Raw genomic sequence first — 21,623 nt, 5'->3', positions numbered from 1 at the left:
GACACATTTACTGTACATTTTTGCATTTGCATTACACATTTGGCACTGTAAATACCTTACATTTTTCAGTTCAATCAAATTGGCATTACAAGTCATTTCAACTTATAGTTTAAAATTTTGACCATCATAGTTGCTGTAACTTGTAAAAACGTAAGTTGAAAATACTTATTTCGCCATCAAGTTTTTTAATTTAAGGCAAAAAGTGTTTTACAGTGTGTGTTCGCTGGGGATTGTAACCCACTACCAAGTTCATGTGTGTTGTGAACTTTTGCTAAATGTTTGAACATGTTTACACAAAATGGACGAAAAATGCTTAAATAACGGTTTGTAACTGTTTTCATGAATAAATCATGCAATGTGATGAGGACATGTGACAACAACGTAGCATACTACTGTCTAAAATGTTTGTTGTCTAATAATGTCTTACTGTTTCTTTAAAAATATTAGACAACATACTGTGCGCAGGTAAAAAGTAATTCAGAAAACAGCCACAGTTAAGTAAACGTTTCAGCTGTGATGCTTCTCCCAAATGTAAAACAGTTTAACAGAAATGTGCTTTCTGTTGACGCTTGCTCTTAATAGGATCTAAAACTCGCTCTTTTGTCGCAGCTGTCGCCCCAGATTTCTCTCAGAACCTGCTGAAGAGCCACACTCTGGTGAAAGAGGGCGGCGATGTTCTGATTGAATGCAAGCCCAAGATGTCTCCGCGTGGAGCGATCTCCTGGCGCAAAGGCAACGACGCCCTCCGAGAAAGCAGCAGGTAGCCACCTTATCCTGCTCTCATGTCATTACTCATCTCTGCAGAGCCTTGCCCATATTTTTGCTGTCTGTTTTTATTTATCCTCTTAAAAATCACCGCTTTTAAAGTCTGATCCAGGAAGAGTCAGCAGGGCTGTGGGATGAGAACACGACACCGCGGTCATGCTCCAGATCCGGTTGTTGATATAATGTCTTTGTCAAATCATTTCTGTTATTCACAGCAACAAAGCACCATTGCCGACTTTGGCCATTCATCTCTGCCTTTGGCAAGCTGGCGCGGGAGCCAGAGAAACAGCATGTCTCAGCACGTCTCTGCTAAGGGCCGCAAAGATATGTCTCTAGTGGGCTTTGCGTTTCGGTTTTAAGTGCCTCCCTCTCTTTCTTCCCATTTTACTATCTCTTTCTGTTATTTGCACACTTCGCCAAAGCACAAGGGCCTCGCCGGGGGCCATTATTTGCAGATGTACCCCATGCACGCCTCTGGAACGTCTTGTTTTTTATTGGCGTTAACAGGGTTTCAATTCACATATTTTCATGCACATTTAGGAATATTGAAGGGGTTTTAAATGCACATGAACATTTTTGAAGCGAATACATTTTTTTCACACATAAACGTGTCCAAAACACATTTACAGAATAATTTAAAGAACAAAGGCATGCGGAGGGGAGCAAAAAATCCTTTGTTTTGTTTGTGTGTGTTCTTCACATAAAAGACAATCCCAGAATGCACTTCGACAATCTCTGTGGGAAAAATATATCTATATCTTTTTTTTCAATGTAGGTGTACGGTATCCATAAAAATAGTGCAATCTAATAAAACATTGACTGTTTACCCAATACTGTAGGGTACATCATATTTTTTTGCTTATTGAAGTATTGCCTGTAGACAGCAAGGCATCTCACAATATTATTAATGCAACTGCAAATGCAAGTATTATTTGTCAACGGATTTGAGAACTTTTTAATTATGTTTCCACATGACTAATATTAAACCGGGTTGAAATTAAAGCATTTGGAGATTTTAGAAAGGCAACATGCGCTAAATTATTAAACTACAGCTTGATGTTCCTATTAAGAACACCAGGAAGTATCACACAGTCACTTATAACTGGGCTCTGCGGGTTTATCGGGTGACCGGCGCTAACCCCTCCCGAGCAAGAGCAGGGTGTTAATCAACTTCTCTGCACTCTTAGCATGGGGTCAATATCCATGCCAGACCAGTCTTTATAAACAGCCATATGTCCCTGTCTAAACTGTGGAGTGGCAGCCAGACACAGCTTGATACAAGTTTTGTATTTCACTGACCAGAGAGGTTGTATTTGACCACACCGGGATAAAGTTCAACGTGTCTGCGTGCACGTTTGTGTGTGCATCTGTCGGTGTGTGCACAGCACGCTTGCCCGTCATTTACATATACAAAGTTGGTGTTGGTACTCATCAAATAGAGTGGCAGGCCGTTTGCATAAGGGTTATACTGCCAATGTCCTTCAGCCTTATGTGTGAGCGGAAAGCAATGTAGAAGAATTCTTGATGTGGGGGCGAGACGTTGATTTGATATGTGAGGCGTTTTATTTCTTGAAAACTGATTTGCATCTTTGCAGGCTTGACCTTATTCTCTTAAACGGTATGATGTTACGTTTTGTTCAGTTAGAAATTGTATTTATTAGACAAATGGTGTGACGCCAATGTGTCATTCAAAACAGCTCCTAAAGTGTGATTCAACCCAATCTCCCTATAAAAGTTGGGATGCATAAAATAAACGCCATTGATTTAATAACATATCAAGTGGCATTTATTTGAAAGGTTTGAAAATGAGGCCACTTTTCAAGTTTGTTAAGATTTGGGTATTACGACAAAAGAACTCTTAAAATTAGGACAAAGGCTAATAGGAGACTTTCTGAATGTCAAACTTAGTCAAACTTGTCTGTAGTATCTTGGGACTTCAGTAGTTGGTTTAAAATGGCAAAAACAACTTCTGGGAGAAGGTCAAGCATCATTTGTTTGCAAATGCCACTCGGTGTGATATTTTGTTATTAATTGCAGTTAAAATAATAAGCTTTCTTATTATAAGCCGTGTCCAAATATTTTTTGGGTTCACTGTATCTTGGCTTTGCTTTTTTGATCTACCTAAAATTGTATTTAGTTCTAGCTGCAACCAAACTGCCGTGGATACAAATCATTACTACACTTTGTTGTAAGTCACGTTAGGCAGTTGTTCCTTTTCTTTTGGGGAACCCAGTGTTTCACATTTACAAAGATTTCAAAGGGCCTTTTTTGAATTTGAAGCAGCCATTCGGATGTTTACGTTGCTGTGTTTTGACTGATTCATTTTCTTTTCTTTTAAACAGCATACATAACTACGGACATTTAAATATTAAATCTTCCCACTCTGCCTATGCAGTCAAAGACAAAAAATGTGAAGTCTTCATGAAATCAAACCATCTATTTTAATGCCGCATGCGGCTGCGGCTGTTTCTGGCTGGTTCGGAACAAAATAGTGCTTTTATTTATTTTGATTTTGAACGTGTTCCATCCACCCCTTCTCACCTAACTTGGACACAGAGGTAATTAAAAAGAAAAATGGATAAATCACAAGTGAACATCCACATGACCCAGGCTGTATTGTGGCCAGAATGTTTGATTGTATTGTCAATAAGTGGAAGGCAGCCAGGGAATTTTTACAGAACTGAATGTATTTCTAGAAAACGCTGACTTTATTTCAACCCCCTTTGGCGTTGCCTTGCACACCTGTGCCCACGCACACTGCTGTCCATACACACACGCTTACACGTTTTGACACACACTTTCCTTCCTGTTGTTCCTCATAAATACTGTATGAGTAGCATTACTGTATATACACCAAAACTTTCTCTTTATGTTTCTTAAAGGGATAGTTCTGTCATCATTTACTCACCCTCTTGTCATTTCAAACCTGTATGACGTTCTTTCTTCTGCAGAACACAAAAGAAGATATTTTAAAGAATGTAACCGAACAACGGCGGTACCCATTGACTTGCATTGGTTTTGTGTCCATAATAGAAGTGAATGTGTACTGCCGTTGTTCAGTTACCAACATTTTTCAAAATATCTTCTTTTGTGTTCTGCAGAAGAAGAAAAAGTCATACAGGTTGAAAACGACAAGAGGGTAAGTAAATGAGGAATTGTCATTTTTGGGTGAACTATCCCCATTTTTCAACACGAGCAAAATCGTCTCTGTTTTCTTTCCTAATACACTTTCTTGGTTGTCAGATACTCATTGTGATCTTTTATCAAAACATATCACCTTGCTCCGCCCCTAAATGACTTTCCTTTCTCGCTGGTCTCCAAGACCCCTTATTTTTCATCCCCTGCCCTTTATCCACCCTTTGACATTTTAGTACAATCCAATCAATTCACAATGTATTAAAAACACAACCCGCCCTACTTTTTGTCATTGAGTATACCCAGTTCACACTGTAATATGCCTGATTACAAAACAAAACCGGCCGCTTCGCTTTGACTTTATCTTAGATTCAATAAACTGCATCAATCCACTTATTTGTGTAACATCCCCGTCAGCGTCTTGCTAACCTTGTAAACAGCAGCAGGTAAAAAGACACCACTCTCATTAAGTGGAAATGCCATTAGAGACTAATTTATAATCAGATGTATTGTTTTATGCATATGGGCGTTAGCGTATGCGCGTGTGCGGATGCATGCTGAGTGCACGCACCTGTCTGGGAGCCAGACCTAATCAAAGCAGGGTGCATTTGAACTGCTTTTGTGTAAGATTAATTGGCATAATTGTGCAAGTTCTCATTGACAGCTGAGAAGGAGAGGAGCCGGTTTCACCGGCAGGATAATCCATCTTCATAGCAGCAGTCCCCTTTCTCTACTAAAGAGAGAAGGAGAGAGAGAGATTGAATGGTAGGGAGGTTTACTGTCTTTTCCTGAAAGCGATGTAGCTAGTTACTTAAAAAGCGCCTTTTTTGCTACCTCGTGTCCTTTCAGGACTGATCTTCTTCTCTGCATCTTCTGCTCCTTAGGAAAAATGACCATGCAGTTACCATGCTTATTGGAAAATTAATACCTTTTTTATTACCATAGTATTTTAAATAAGGCTATTGCTTATGTAGTTTAAACCATCATTGTGGTAAGATGTCGTAAATTTTGTGGTTACTATGGTTTTACTATTAAAAAAAGGGGTAGCGTAGCTTGTAGAACATGTCAAGGTCATGGGTTCAGATCATGGATACCAGCATAAAATATATAGCTTCAATATAAGTCAACTGTATAAATCAAATATGATGCTTTGGCGATGTCCTTTTTCCTTATAAACTATGCTTAGTTGTAATATTTAGATCAATATTTAATAGTTGCATATACCTGGACATTACTTATTTGACGTCAGTGTGAAAAAATGTTGAAAGCCATGCATGCTGTAAAATACATAAAACCCACAGGAGAAACAAATAAAAAGAGAAGACAGAGCTGTTCTAGCCATGCGCTCAGCTCTTTTGTAATGTAGGACAGGTTAGCGGATGGGCTGACATTCCCGAGCTGACTACGCTTGGTCCGTGCGTGTTTCCCGGGTTGCTTCTGAAATGATTGTACATGACTGGTGTGGGATCATTCTGCTCTGTTTGACAGCTAATTTTTGCCTGCGCTCTGCTGATGTGCGCTTGTTTAACAAACAGTAGGATATAATAAGTTCGTCCGCAGCTTGCCCCAACCCAAGGGAGGTTATTACTGTACAGCCACCAGTTGTGGATACAATTGTGGCCACCGTATGTCCTTTTGAATATGTAACACTGCAGATGATAAATGATGTTTCTGTGTTGTGTGCTGGTTGCTGCAAGTGTGGACATAAGTTTATGGATGGTATGTTGTTTAATTGCATTGAACATATTTATTAGCAAACACCTAGAGGTTTGTCTCCGGGGACAATGTGATTTTTTTTGCCGTTTTTATTTTAAAATCTGTATTAGGTGACAATATTAAGTACATGATTTTAAGTTAACACAATGGATCAAAGGTTTGCCAAGGCCTAATTTGTAAAAGACAAACTAATGGAGGCTTGGCTGTGGCTGAAATTGGTCCCTCTTCCGAAAGAATAGCCTTTTGAAGAAGATGAAAGGTTGCCTGGTGTATATGGTGGAATGAGTTTTGGAAGAAATTTGGTCTGGCTGCGTTTGATCTTGGTAAAATTTCGGGTTCTGAACTGTTGCACAGCAAGTTGATTGAAAAACCAGGGACAAATGTATAAGGGGGAATCTGTTGAAGCTTGTTTGAATGTGAAACATTCGGTTTTGCCTAAGATACTAAAGAATACTAACAAATTTATATTGCGACGTAATTTTTTTGCACCCAACTACATATTTCATTCATGTGGAAAAATCTTATTGCTGTAAAGCAAATAAAAAAGCTTACATTTAATTATTTATTTTTAGTTAATTATTTATCAAATATTTTAATAATTAAATAATTAAATGTTTTATTTTATTATGAAATACATAAAAAATGAATATTATTTATATTTATTAAATTAATCAATAAAATTAAGATTTCATTAATGTGGAATAATGTTATTGCTGTAATGTAAATATATAAAGCTTACATTTAATTATTTATTATTAGTTAAATATTAATATTTATTAAATATTTTAATAACTATTTTAATTATTAAATAATTCAACATTTTATTTCGTTATGAAATACATTTTTTTTTTAAAGTAAATAAATAAAGTGTTATTTCGATTTATTAAAAAAGTAAATTAATGAATCAAATTAAAATTAATATGTTGTTGTACATTTTAATGCTTGTTTCTTTAGTCAGTGCTGATTAAAAAAAAAACAAAGTATTACAATAAATCTCTGCATTACAGTGAAAATGGAAATTACAGTAAACTCAAAAATAGATACATTAACAAGAATGGAGGCAAATCATTTCCTTTTTATTCTTTTGGGTTGAGGTACAATGTCCTGGCCATGTTTTCACCCATACAGATAATTATTTAAATATAGGAAGCGCTAACATTTTTAAGTTAACTTCGTTCCACTTGTAGATGCGGTTTGTGTCTTTACAGAGCAGCAGAAAAGATGAAGCAAAAAGTAAAGGAGTGGGATGAGTACACACTCTATGAAGTGATTGCTTGTCAGGATGATTTCCATTTAAAAGCGCATCTGCCACAGAAGACCGCGTTGCAGGTGAATGAACGGCGGCACGATATAAATTCAAAAGCTCAGGGATAGAAGAGGTTGCCGAGGCAGGCAGCGCCGCTGTCTTGGCTGATATAGGACACGTGTGAGGGCTGGGATCCGTTTACTCATTTAATTAAAGCTACTTTCTCTTATCTTACTTTGGAATTAATCTCTTGATTTTTGTTATCAAAAAGAGTTGTAGGCGAAGGTTGTTGATGTTTCGCCACTGCACAAAGTTGCAACTATCACAACATTATGTTCCCTCAAAAACAGATGTTTTAATAAACACTCTCACTTCATAATCATGTTAAAACGGCACTGAAATGCAAAGTAAGTGACACCGTGTAGACAGCATACTCTCGTATTTATTAAAAAACCAAATGTTGTTTATTATTGTTTGACGTCGCATTCTATTTTTTCCCGCTAAAGCCCATTGTTCTGGTTGTCCTTTTAATCTAATTCAACATCTGTTTGGAATTTGCTGTCTCATAGACGTGGAGATTAAACGCGATGCCGTCTCCCGCCAAAAATACAGAATACCTTTCCTCATTAGCCCACCTCAAGGCATGGTCTCAACTGTTATGTTGCCAGCTCATATGGTTTATTTTAATTTCATACTCCTCTCTCTCTCACCTGGGGAAATTAGGCGGTGTCATTCGGAGGAATGTCAGCTGAAGGGGAATGGGCCCACCAGCAGAGATATGGAACATGCCCTATAGCTTCAAACTCTTGGTAAAATCCCAACCATGGTGGGTTTCTATCAACATATTACCCACCCTTTAAATAGAATGTCATTTATTTAACCTCCTATGGTTGTGTTTTGCTAATGGTGTCTAAAAGACTAGGAGAGCATAATTTGATATGCCATGCGGTGCGGCTTTGCCGCAGACAATCTATAGGTATAGATTTGTACGGCAGACAATTGGTCAATCAAGACGGTGGACAGCACATCGATTGCCACTAATGTTTGCGTTCCAACACAATTGACGCGCAGCTTTAATTACACTTTCCACGCAGGAGATTAATTTGAAAATCTGGAAGGAAATAAAAAAAGTTTTAGGATTTAAAAAATATAACATGAACAGTATTTATGAATTTGAAGTAAGAAAAGTTACCATTAGAAACGCACAATGCACTAACATGGACGAAGAGTAAATAGCTATATTGGTTTTACCTAACATTACCAAATAATAATAATATTCTATAAAATATACTGTGCATTGTTAGTTCATGTCATCTAAGGCATTAAATAAGATTACTGAATACAACCTTATTGTAAAGTGAAATTCAGGTGAATTTATCAATTCAGGTTTTCAGTCAAATTGTTAATTAATTAAATATTATGTAACGAAAAACGATATTTGAAAAACCTATTTTCATATTTTTCCAATACCTATTTTCAGACCCCACTACCTGCATATAGGAATTCCCATCTTTCTTAACGCAGTAATGACTTCAGGAGAAATCATTTCAATGTGCGAATATAAAACTCAACGCAGTGTGCAAATGAATGCCGAGATGTTTGGTCTTGATTAGTTTTCCGTGCTCTTTACTGCTCTAAGAGCCATGTTAGAGTCAGTGGGATTAGTTTTATCTTAGGGGACCGCAGGCTAATATCTTTTTTCAAGAAAAGAATCTGCCAGCGCAGCACCAGTAATCCATCTTGGTCCCCGTGCAGATTTCGGGCGGCACGCACGTTGCTCTTTATTCCTAGAAGGAATTGTGTGCATATGAGAGTGAGAAAAAGAGATAAATATCAGAGTGAAAGAATGAAGCTGGAGAGCCATTTGTGATTAAAGGAGCGAGGTTCGAGTAGACCTATAAGCCCACAGTGTTTGGCCCTGATAAACGCTGTTTCTTGCACCTCTTCCTTTCTTTCTCACCGCACATCTGCTGACCCTGGGGATAGATACTGCAGAAATTAAAAGACTAGATTACTGCGAGAAATACGCTGTGCGCTGCAAACTTGAGTCTTACAATTTAGATTTTTGTATTTGTTCCATATCTTTTTTTGCAGGCAAGAAAAGTACATCCCTTCCCGAAAAGAGCTGGTAATGTCACGTGACAGAAGACGGTGTCATGATTATGCCGCTTTTTGTCATGTTTCTGTGGGTCTAGATCATGGCAGAACCCCATGTTTCATGTGGAGAGAGATATTTTGGCAAGGATGGCCTGCCATACTCTCCGGTCTCGTCTTTGTCCCCGCCCTCTCATTTCCCCATTATTGATGGTTAATGTTTTCATGCCCCGCACCTGTCCCCTCTTGATTTAGTTCCCTATTTTATGCCCTTGAGTCTTCTGTCCTGTGCTGGTTTATTGTCATTCGTCTCATGTGGGTGAGTTCCTGTCTGTGTTAGTCCAGTTTAGTTATTCGTACTCCAATGTGATTGTTATCTGTAGTTTTGTAGGGTGTCCAGGTATTTCGTGGTTCTCCTTACCTGGTTTTGTGAATACCCTTGTTCTTGTTTTACCCCATCGTGGGTTTTTGTTTTGTCTTTTTGTTATTATTTATTAAAGCATTGTGTTAACACCCTACCTGCCGTCTGCGTTTGGGTCCTCCATTCCTGTGTGTCTTTGTCTCACCACCCAATACCGTGACAGGGGTGCCTCTGCGGTGTTGTCAGCGATTGGCTGATTTTCCTCTAAATGGGATAAACCCGCCTATCATGTTCACAAATCTGTGCTTGATTGTGAAACTATTTCAAAAATAAAAAGTTGGACTAAATACAAAGTAAACTCCAAAGGGTCACAACAGCGGCACCCGTTCACTTCTACTATAGACACAAAACCAATGCAAGTCAATGGATACCGCCATTGTTCAGTAACCAACGTTCTTCAAGGAAATCATATGGGTTTAAAATGACAAGAGGGTAAGTAATTGATGACTGAATTTTCATTTTTGGGTGAACTATCCCTTTTAATATAAAATATTTTTAAATATAATTATGCGTCTTTAACCTGTAAGCTGTAATGGAACTGGAAAATGCATTTATAATTGGACCCAAACCAAATCCTAAGGACACTTTGCCTCTTCATTCAGACACCAGTGATTTATATGTAGAATATACGTGGCTTAAAGCAGAACATAACAGATCATTTCATAGCATATTATTTAAGTCCATTTCGCACACAACTGATTTGGAGCTAAATTATTACGGCAGCTGGTGCCATGTTGATTTATTTCGGGTTGAGAAACGACTTAAAGTGATCTCGAGAAGTGGCAGAAGCCAAATGTACCCATACTAAATCAGCACAATGAATAATTGAACAGCGTAGAATGTGTTAAGAAAATTACCCCAGGATAAGTGGCGCGGCGACGCAACAGGACATCCATATTGTCATCCTCACCGACATGAGTGAAAGTCTGGAACCTGTGCATGGTTTGTTTTCAAAGTAGAGATTATTACATCTTCCTCAAAGATTCTCTTTACTCTTTGTCCTTTTTATTTTTATTAATCTCTCTATTGCCATGGAAACTTAATGCTAGCTCCCAACGGACAGGGGTCAACGTGCTGAACGCTCGCAGGAAATGTCACACTCGCTTTAGCCTGTAGCGCTTCTGCTGTTTTAATACCGAAAGAGGAAAAGCTCTATTGTACACAGCTGGTTGTTGAAAGCGTCTGCTCTTTGAGCATGGGGTAGGTGCCCAGACGCTTCTGTCCATCATCTCTTATCTTATCATTATATCGGAATTACCAAACACTTTGGACACCCGTGGTGCGAGCAAGACCTGCATTATTAAACCCGAGAGCCTCCTCTGACTGACAAACCAAATAACGGCCGTCTTGAAGACTTAGATTAAAGCCATGGGTAATTCGTAAACTAGCCAATTTCGCCTGTTTCTCTTGTAAATACCCTCACAAATGTCGAGCGCGTTGGAGATGTCGAGCCCGTGCCACTTTTAAAATTGCCTTGCTGTTTGGGGTGTCATGATACCAAAATTTCAAAGTGGTTCCCAATTCCAGCGAAATTTGCTATATAATGATTTAGAGACCCCAGACGTTAACCTATAAGCACTCCTTTCCTTAAAGATTAATGTAAAAATGAGCAACAAGCATGTAAAAAACAACAGCATGTAAGTAGCTACTTTTCAATAAAGTTAACATTGCTTTAAGGTTTTCAAAAAGTGAAATAAGAGGATAAATGACCTGTATTGACACCTATACATGTAACATCCATCTCTCGCTTTGTATTTTTGCTGTCCATCTCCTTTGTATGTCAGACTAGCTCAAGAAATCAATGCCTTTCTTCCTATTGTACACAGAATCGAATCGATAAGGCCTGCATTATAAATGCAACTTTACCGCATTAACTGTAAATCAGACTGGACAGACGCTGTAATCCATTACGGCAAATGTAAAAGTTTGATGTGGATATTTGAGTGTCACATGCGTTAGTAATGAATGTTATGTCTTAAGAACCATTGGTTTGTATACACTAAAAAAAGGAAAAATCAATATCAATTACCTGGCTATTGGAAAAGTGTCAACAGACAACCTTTCCAATGTCCCATTTTTCCCCTCTCCTCTTTTTCCCTTGACCAACAAGTGATTGCTCTGTTGTTAGCGATAACAGCGAAACTCATTGGAAGGCTACCTTTTTTCCTCGTGGCCGTAATTGCCGACTAACCTTGAGGTTGAGGAGCCGAAAGCAGAGTTGTGCTCATCAAGGTGGCTCCCCGTAAACAGATCCTCTGACAGGGCGTGATCTAAAATGACCTGTTTCTGCCTCTCCAGGTTTATTTATCCAGCTGACAAGGTCGTCAGTTTATCAAACGCGCTTCCAAGCAGAAGGCCTACTGAGATACGAGCGCATGATCCATCTCGCTAATGCCAGGAGCTTTCTCGCGCGCCTCTCTTATGGGTAGCCCTCAACATAGATCAGCCCTTCAGGTATAGGTCAGCCCCCGTGCCCCGCGTGGGGGATAAAATGGCCAATCTGATCTGTCTGTAGATGATGCCTGACCCCGCTACATGACCCTTCTGCCTCTTGGGCCCTCGGTAAATGTTTTTAAAAAAACATCTCATGTACTGAAGGAACACAACCTGCAGGTAGGTCAGACACAGCCGGTTAGTGCCAGAGAGTCGCGGCCGGCTTAAATGCTGTCCTGGGTCATCTTTGTGGTCAACATGGAGCACTCCCAAGTATACAACTACTACTGTTAAGCAATTTTATATATTAATATACAGTATATAGCAAAACTTCATAAATAATAAAATAAATATACATGTATTATACACAGAAAAATCGACACGTTTTTCAAACAAGTTTTTGCTTATACAAAAATACATTTTAATCATTACATAATTTTAAAAAGCTACTTAAAAGGGCAGAAATTCTATATTTATTTTGAATTTATGTATTTATACATTTTTATTTAATTGGTAGAAATTCTAAATATTTATTTTGAATTTATTTATTTATGTAGAATATTTAATTCAATTCAATCAATGTATATTTATTTTATTTTTTTAATTTATAAACAAAATATATAATTTGTACGTATAATTTGTACGATGTGAATCATGCAAAAACGTATACATTAGAAAAAGTGAAATCCCCAACCCTAACCGTCACTGGCACGAAAGCAAATCTTACTAAAACAAATGAATAATATCAAAATCATTAGAAACATCGTGTAGTTTTGGATTCTTAAAGTCAATTACACTCACAGCATTGACATTTAGCATTGTGTGTACAAACATTTTAATCCCATTTCACCGCTGTTCCTCTTGACCATGTGTTAAGTGGAAGACATTGTGGAGAGCTTGTTTAAGTATTGAAGTGTTGTGCTCAGAATGCAAAAGCCTATGCAGAATCATCTTTATTATTCAACACGTGGTTCCATTTCAAGAGCAAATGGTGCGAAACGAAAGAACTGCACTAACAAATATCAAGGTCATGTTCCTTTACACATTACAAGTTTTTTACAATTACGCCTTTTGTCACATTCGTACATTCACAGAAAATAAAAAGGACGCACATGGGAGAAGCAGTGACCAATTCATCAACACATAAATTATGATTTCAGCCAATTCCGAAAGGTGTCTGGCAAAGACTTTTGGCCCAGCTGGCCTGAGAAAATCCAGTGGAGACTACACGCTTTTATGCCAATTTATGATTTCCAGAGTAAATCACAAGACTGTTTATTATTAACATATTTGATGTGTCTCCCCGCAAAAAAATAAAAAGATATAATGGTTCTTTTAAGTGCACTTCAGGAGGGATTTGAGGATTCCCTAAAACATTCTCTGGTCTTTGAGCCGCTCAGCTGTGTCATGCAGTCTTGTATCCTAGTAGGACTTTAGCGGCCATCCTCATTAGCCGTTATGATCTGGAGATGAGGATACCAGCACTCAAGTTCATTTCACTGGTGAATTATTGATACGTCCTCATTCGAACAGGCCTGATGGAGGACTTGGAGTTGCGATGAGGTACTGCTGTGCTCGGCCAAGAATAGACATGCTCTCCAAGAACGTTCAAGACCACAGAGTGCACCACCGACCCAAGGAGTCTCCTCTGCTTAAACCTATCAACGTTAGAATTGATGTGTGAGGTTTGTTTAGACTTCCGGGTCATACTGGTTAAGGGTCTTGTTTTACAAACAAATTTTAGAAACATGAGACCTAAGCACTCCATTTGCCTTCATAAGAAATAATTGAGACACACTTCTACATCTAGCATTCAAAACACAACAAATGCCCAGCAGTTCTGCTCCTCTCAGCAGAATATGTTGTTGCTTAAGACAGGCTTATGTTACCATCTGATACCAGGATCCGAAATCCATGCACAACCTAGATGTCAAAGAATTGTAAAGAATTTCTCCGCCATGTGCGCTCTGTTTGTTTTTCTGCATTGCGTGACTGTGAAGATAAAGCGGAGGAGTCGCTTTAGGAAGAGATGGGAAAACAAACGTAGCTCATAACTCTCAAACATCACCAACAGCTGCAAAACCAGTAGAGCCACACAAAAGCAGGTCACGCCTTGATCTAGATAAGACAATGCGCTGGCCTATTTGTTGCTAGTCTCTGGAGGTGAAGTGCGCAGGTACAAATGAGAAGGAAAAACTTTCCCGCTCTCATTGATAAACTGTGTTTAACCTGATTTGTTATGACCTGGAATTGCATGTTTTAAATAACATGTCATGATGATTTACTTCCCATCTGTGCCGCAACGGACAGTTTCAGGGTCCAATAGGAAGTTTATACATCACCTGCTGATAAATATTTTTAAAAGCCACATTAAACTGTGTTTTTTAAATAATTGTATAGGCTTGATTTACTTGCCTTAGTTCATTTTTACCAATGCAATTTTAGGGCAATTTGTTTTACAAGGTGGCTAGTTTGAATTCATTTAGATGTCTATATGAGTGGAGATGTTAGCGGCATCTAGTGGTGAGGTTGCGAATTGCAACCAACGGCTCACTCCACAGCTCACCCCTCCCTTTCGAAGCACTATGGCGGCTCTCACAGGACCAAGATGTCATCACGTTTTCTCTTCTTTGCCGAAGGAGATAACGTATTTACGAAACGCGCTATGTAGAGCAGTTTGTCTGGTTAGGGCTACTTTAGAAACAACACGGCGAATTCCATGCAAGGGGACCCGCGGTGTATGTAGATAGAAATAGCACATTCTAAGATAATAAAAACATAACGCGTCATTATGTAAGGTCTTTATACACCTCTGAAGACATAGATATGTATATTATATTGCATTTCTGTCAATAGAACAATTACACACTAGACCTTTCAATTTTATTTGAGAAGTTAGTGAAAAACAACTAAATTTATGACTTATGAAGCCAATTTGATTTAACTTAACTTTTGTAGTGTGGTAAGGCTTGAGTGGATCTTTATGCTTTTTCTTTAAAAACAATAGGATTTTGTACATCATAAAATGTATTTTATTTCTGAAAGATCAGGTTGGCTTATACTCATAGTACTTGGTAAATATAAATCATTTTGGTCTGTTTACAACATTTTACACAGATAATGCATAGTGTGATCAAGTGTGTGAAAATGTTATATCTGTCCAAGTTGTGTACACCTAGTTTTCAGTAAATTAATAGATTTTGACACCCTTCAGCGGTGTTATTTAGAAATATATTATTTATTGGGGTCCCCCTGAAGTCATTAATGAAATCCACAGTTCGTGAAAATGGATTATTTTATTTCCAATATTTCGTCCACACCAATTAAACACACTCTTACCCCAAGCTATCTGCACTTCTCAAAACAACACAATTACAAGTTTTAACCCTTTCTGTACTACACACTGTATAACACGTACAGTATATGTCCTACCGCCGTGGCTGAAATAATTAAAATACCACTATGAATTTTTGAAGCTCTTGCTATTATTCTCAAGGTCTCCATATTCGCTGTTTCTTTGAGGATATGTGGTTTTTAGACCCGTCCATGCGTGAAGACCACGAGGCATTGGTTTTTACAAATGATTTTCCTAAAGCATTAGAACATTCCAGAGGTGTTAATTATTGATGTTGGCTCTCTTGTTCAAGGTTGAATGTTTGACCATTAAAGTGTTTATTTGCATGGGTTATATTCTGCCAGCATGTACACTTGTGCATGAATCATGTAACGAAAGTCTTTTTGTATTTTAACTACCTTTTTGCAGGGAAACAAACTTCTTAAAAACCTCATTGGATGTTTGTTGACGGCACCATGTTGAAAGTTGAACTTTTTCGTCAGGAGCAAAGATTCATAGCGATGTGCAGCAGCTGAAAAACCTTCAAAACTGTTCCAGAATTGCTCTCCTTTTCCAAAATTGCCTTTTTAAGAATGTTTAGCTCATCTTACATCAAATCTCAAGTTTTAAACAGCCGTGAAACCGCGCGGTCTTTCTCTCCCTGCTTTTATGCTGTCAGAGAAGCAGTTGCTTTTGTTGACTGCTGGCTTGAAGTCACAGAAGCACTCTGAAGTTATATTGACGTGAGTGTTGTTTGTCTTGCAGAGTTGCTATTTTGGAAACCGGAGCCCTTCGAATATCCAACGTCACCAAAGCAGATGCTGGGACGTATACGTGTGTTGCCCGTAACCAGTTTGGAGTGGCGAGCAGCTCAGGAAACCTGCTTGTTAAAGGTATTTGCTTAAATAAAGTTGCTTAATGCTTTTCTAAGATTTTGGGTTTGCAATGATAAATTGTGTGAAAAATATAATAGAATTGAGGAACACGCATACTAATAAAATACATTGTATACATTGTAAGTTTCATTGGATCAAAGTATCTGCCAAATGCATTCATGTAAATGTAATCCCAGAGCAACGTCCTAGTGACGAACCACCTTTCTTTCTTTCTTTAGAAAATCTTTACATTATTTTATAGTCGCATTCGTTACAACAATTGGTGCAAAAATGATTTGAAATCAAACAAGACATTATACGTCCTCCCGAGACATTAAAAGAATTACAACACACTTTTTTCCTGCACGCTCAGCAGTATGGCTGAGAGAAGCATACCTTGCACAGCTATCTGATCTGAGCCAAGTGCAATCCTTTTATTTCCTAATGAGACGAAGAAGGAGTGCGGTGTCGTAGCATCAGCATGGGGGACCCGGAGGGACCCAGATCACGCTTGTTTTGAGTCACTGGAGCAGTGAGTTATTACGCTGTATTAAATATGAATGAGAGGTGGGTGCGCTGCACACTTTGGAGTGCTTTAAAGCTGGGGGAATTTTCAGCATGCAAGCACATCTCACTGGAGGATTCCACACCCTCTGCGACGTGTGTGTTTTACCGCCCTCGTCTCACTTCGCTTCTCTCTGTCTCTTATGCTGTATTAAGTAAAACTGTGCAGGGGCTAATTCGCAATCTCTACATGATTTAAAATATTGTAAAAATGACTTATAGTGGTGTTATGAAAAGTAGCCAGCTTGATTCAGTCGTGGTAATTTGTTAACATTTTTACACCGATTACAAAAACACTATGTACGTATTTGGAAACCCAAACGCTTTGCCAATGTGTGCTTGTCGAGCATTTAAATTCAAAACCATTGGTCCTCCCTAACAGCTTCCACATTTCTGGGAGGCTTTCCACTAGATGTTGGAACATGTAGGGATTTTCTACTTATCACACACAAGAGCATCTGTGGGATCAGGCTCTGGTGTTGGGAGATGGGGTCCAGTTCTGCGTTTTCGAATTCATCCCAAAGGTGCTCTGTGGAGTTTTTTGAAAGCCATTCAATTTCTATACTCATTTCATCTTTGGTTTATGGACCTTGCTTTGTGCTAGAAATGCTTTTTTTTAGATTTTTTTCAACATTTTGGGGGGAATTAAGGGACCTGGCCAAGCCTCCTATATACTTTAGTATATGTACCTAAACTCATTTTCTAATTTTTTCTATTTTTATTTTTTCTATTATTATGTAGTTATTTAAAACCCAGACCACTGGAATCAACATCACTTGATTTAGAAATTTAAAAATGCATGCTTTTACCAAATGAATAATGGTTGATCACTGATTGGTTCCTGTTCAACCAAAACTGAATACATGACCCCTACCTTACACTCTTAAAGCGCCACGAAACCTAAGCGCTATTTTTGCCTTCCGGGTTTAAAATCCTCATCTAGCCGAAGTAAAAAGATGTGACGTGGCGATGTACTATAGTACATCGATGACGCGTCGGTGTCTCATTATTATTCATGACACTGTGTTTTCTTGACCAATGAGAAGACATTTCTTCTAATTGTTCATGACAGCGCCTTGTGATTGGAGTGCCCGTCTCCCATGCCGGAACCTTCGCCGGATTTTAACGGCTCTTCTTCTCACAGCGTTCACGCCCATTTTAATTGCATTTTTAAAAACGACAGTGAGGTAGAATGTAGCTGAAAGGGGCGGTTTCGTGAGGCTTTAAAAAAGGCGCTTCACAATGCCATAAAGAACCATTTTTGACTGAATGATCAAAACGTCATTTTTGTGGAACATTTTTCTTTAGACTATATAAAAGTAAGAAAGAATGTTCTTTTAGGAATGTTTGACTAAATGGTTCTTTGGGGAACCAAAATGGTTTGTCTATCGCTGTTTTTTTAAGTATAATATACAGTATATATAATATAAATTCTGGCATCATTTATATACCCTCATGTCATTTAAAACCTGTATGACTTTCTTTCTTCTTTGGATCACAAAAGAAGATATTTTGAGAAATGTCTTAGTGGATCGTGTCCATACAATGGAAGTCAATAGGGGCCAAAGTTGTTTGGTCTTTTCAAATATCTTTTTTGTGTTCTGCAGAAGAAAGACATTCATACAAGGTGAATTGTGAAACGCACTGCAAATAAAAGATATAAAAGAAATCATATAGACTATAGTTAAGTTAACAAAAGTGCAGGTTTATATAAAACTCTATGGTCTATATATCCTCACTCACATCTTTTAAAAGTGAATAATTTCTCAAACAGCATGGTTTCGTCTACTTCATTAACCTTTGCCGGGCATTGAAACCTCAAATCATTGTCTGATGGGGAGATCCATCAAAAACTCAATAAACATTGATCCCCCTCATTTTATATTCGTTTGTATTATGTTATCAAGCTATTGACACGACGCAGGGGAACATGGCCTGAGTAAATGCTGTTTGGAGATGGATGAAGTGAGCCAGACCACCTTAAACTTGATAGATAGGTAGATGCAGGCTGGTCACTTTTAACCTGCCAAAGATGTCAACTGAAGTGATGTGCCACTGGCAACTATATGTCAACCACCATTTTCTCTCCATTAGTATGTCGGATGGGCGTGCAAGTGCCTTGTCGCCAAAGGGCACCCATGATTCCACCATACGATTAAATCTTGACACCTTGAGAGGAAAGTTTATATCCTGTGATCCCAAATTTGGGATTTTATTGGATTTTTTTAAAGTTGAAATGATTAAATGTTTAATTCCTTTATATTATGTAACACTTGAAGCCATAACCTTTGATATTACAAATATATGTCAATTTCTTTTCAACTGTAAAAAAGCATGTTTCTATTTCAGAATACTATTCAGAATACTGTTGAGCTGAACAATGCATGCTGGTTCTTTGTTGAATTTAGACATACAATTTCAAATCAGACATAAAAACAACTCTTTTTGACTGAGCATGCTGTCACGTCCACTTTAAGATTCAATCAGTTTTTATCTACCTCGCGTTAGCTCTCCAGTAGGGTCTTCTGAGGCAGCCTTCTAATAAAGCACCTTGGAGGTTGCTCTTCTTTTGATGGTTGCTATAGTGACCGCTTTGATTGTTTCATTTGGCCTTTTTTAAGATGCAAATGTCTTTTTTATGAGTCATAACATTATTCTTTAATGCGGCTGATTCCTCTATGTTTAGACCGATCCATAACACTGCTCAGAACACAATTCACCCAGAATAATTCACACTGCGGCTCAGATCAGATCTTTTTTACTTCAAATATTTTTCCTTTGCCAGTTTCTTATTAAATCTTACATTTTATGTGTTCCTATAGGCTAATGAATAATTGAAATATGCATTACTTGCATTATAGATAATAGATGTGATTGGAAAATTAAGTCTTTTATGTTGAATCTGCTCCATACGTTTGTCATGCTGTACAAAAAAAATCACACTATGATTATTAATGAGACGAAATGTATTTATTATCCTTCAATATACATTGCAGATTCCCCTGAAAAGTGTAATTGATGTGGTTTTCTGACATTGAACATCCAGACCAGAAACAGTAATCTCAAACAATGGCTAAAGTTAATTATGGGCGGGACTTTCAGTTTGCCAACCAATGGGAGATGGGAAACTGCATAAAACTGAGTTGCATAAATGACACACTTGAGCTTTAAATAATCTTGTTTTCATTTTCATTTGCTGTATTTAAACAGTGACTACATCAATAAATGCTTTTTCATCTCTAAAGCCTACTGAGGAAACAAAGTCTAACAGCTGATTGGCTCTCAGCCCGCCTCATTACATCAAGTCACTGTCGTCTTGTTTGTTCGTTGACTCATCGCGCACCTTCAGTTTCATTATTTTTCTTCATTAATGCTGTCCTCAAACATGTCCGCTCTGCTTCTACTGATGAGATTCATCCAGACACGTTGTAATGTGTCTGAGGATGGAGAGCGGCCCATTAAATTGTTTATCAATTGGCACGTAAGGAAAGATGCATCTTTTTCCGTCCAGATGAATTGCGCGATTATCTTCAGATTTATATTTGCGAGAGGAGTCACGGGCATCTTTTTGACACCCACCCTAAGCGTTTAGTCTCTATCGTGCGGGATGCGTGCCAATGGCTGACGCACAAATGTACCACTATATGATCTAGCACATAACTGTCACTATCGATAAGGCTCTGAGGCTAAAACAGGGTCATTTACATCTTCAATTTCATTTACGAGTGGAAACCTGGTTTGCCTGTGTACATCAGCGTCTGTCACGGCCCTTACGGGAGATGACAGTAGTTTATTAAAATTGACTGCGGCGATATGAGGTCTAAAAAATACCTGTCACAATAGTTTCCTCTTGGTTAAATTGTACGTAAACCCCCCACCAAACAGCGGCTGGAATCTGAGCGTCGTGTCATCTCCTGTGATGTCCCAATCATGGGAACGCTGAGAGGATATTAGCCAGATTAATTAGTCTTAATTAGAAATTGGTTTTGCCGGACAGAGATTAACCGAGGATCAAATTATGTGTTTGGGATGTTGGACAATGATATCAGCGCTGTTGAGAGATTCTCTTAATGAGTTCCCTCGCTGTTGTGTCCAGTGTACACAATTATCCCGCAGTCAATACGGCACATTCTTAAAGAGACAGTGCACAAAAAATGTTTTTCCAAACATGTGTTTTCCACATGAATTTATGCTGGGGTAAATCAATTATTGTGGATTTCTATTTCTAAAATGCTGTACTCACATTCAAATAGGTTTACAATGTAAAAGAGGCCGTAAAACATAAGCCACTTTTTATAGCTTTCATTACCACCTGTTTCACTTGGGTTACTCTTTATTTCTTAAATAATTTTAATTGAAAAGTTTTACTTTCAACAGTGAGCTTGTAGAAAAATCCATTCATTTCTTTGTTAATATAACAGTAGTACTAACACACTGTTGTTATTGTGAAAAAAAGAAAAGCCTTTTGAAAAAGGAGTAAAGCTGTTAGACCGCACACGTCTCCATCTGGCAAAAGCGGCTCTATTTCAATGATTACATTTTGATGTTTTCGACCGGCGTTGTCTGAGAACCTGCTTCAAAAAAGGGATTGCGAGACCCGCGGGGTTATCACAGAGGGTGGAAACTCAATTGCAAGAGGTGACAGTGGTCAGTTCTTTTGTCAGTTCCCTTTCGGTGTGATTTTGTAGCAGCATTGGAGTGAAGATAAGGAGCCCTGGTCATTTCTAAACTGCATTAGAGTTCAGAGGTTTGAGGAAAATATAGTGTTGATTTGATTCCTTGTTGTGGGAACCTTTAAATGTGAGTTGCATATGGGCCGAAAAAGAAATACAAATTGAGCTTCCATAAAATTTAAAACCACCATCATTTAACTGTGGAAATAAATCCATCTCTCCAATCTGGATCTGTTTTGTGTCTTAGTTGTTGCTCTTCTTGAACACAACAGTTTTGATGTCACTTTGAGTGATTCATAAAACACACAGACTGACTGAGAAGCATTTACTGTAGTTGTGTTATCTATTTTTACTCAGATTGATGCTG

General features: G+C 38.1%; 1 protein-coding gene across 3 annotated transcripts in view; it reads left to right on the top strand.

Moving 5' to 3' along the window:
• cntn4 (contactin 4) overlaps nt 1–21,623 on the top strand; it is a 133,226-nt gene that overhangs the window by 95,288 nt on the left and 16,315 nt on the right. For all 3 annotated transcript variants that reach the window (XM_057338898.1, XM_057338897.1, XM_057338896.1), the window contains exons 11-12: nt 610–760; nt 15,910–16,037. In XM_057338898.1, coding sequence (XP_057194881.1) covers nt 610–760; nt 15,910–16,037 — 279 coding nt within the window. The remainder of the gene's footprint in view (nt 1–609; nt 761–15,909; nt 16,038–21,623) is intronic.

This window comes from Triplophysa rosa, linkage group LG7 (assembly GCF_024868665.1).
Source record: "Triplophysa rosa linkage group LG7, Trosa_1v2, whole genome shotgun sequence".
Taxonomy (NCBI): domain Eukaryota; kingdom Metazoa; phylum Chordata; class Actinopteri; order Cypriniformes; family Nemacheilidae; genus Triplophysa; species Triplophysa rosa.
The sequence above is the reverse complement of the archived record's forward strand: the minus strand, read 5'-3'. Positions and strand labels throughout refer to the sequence as shown.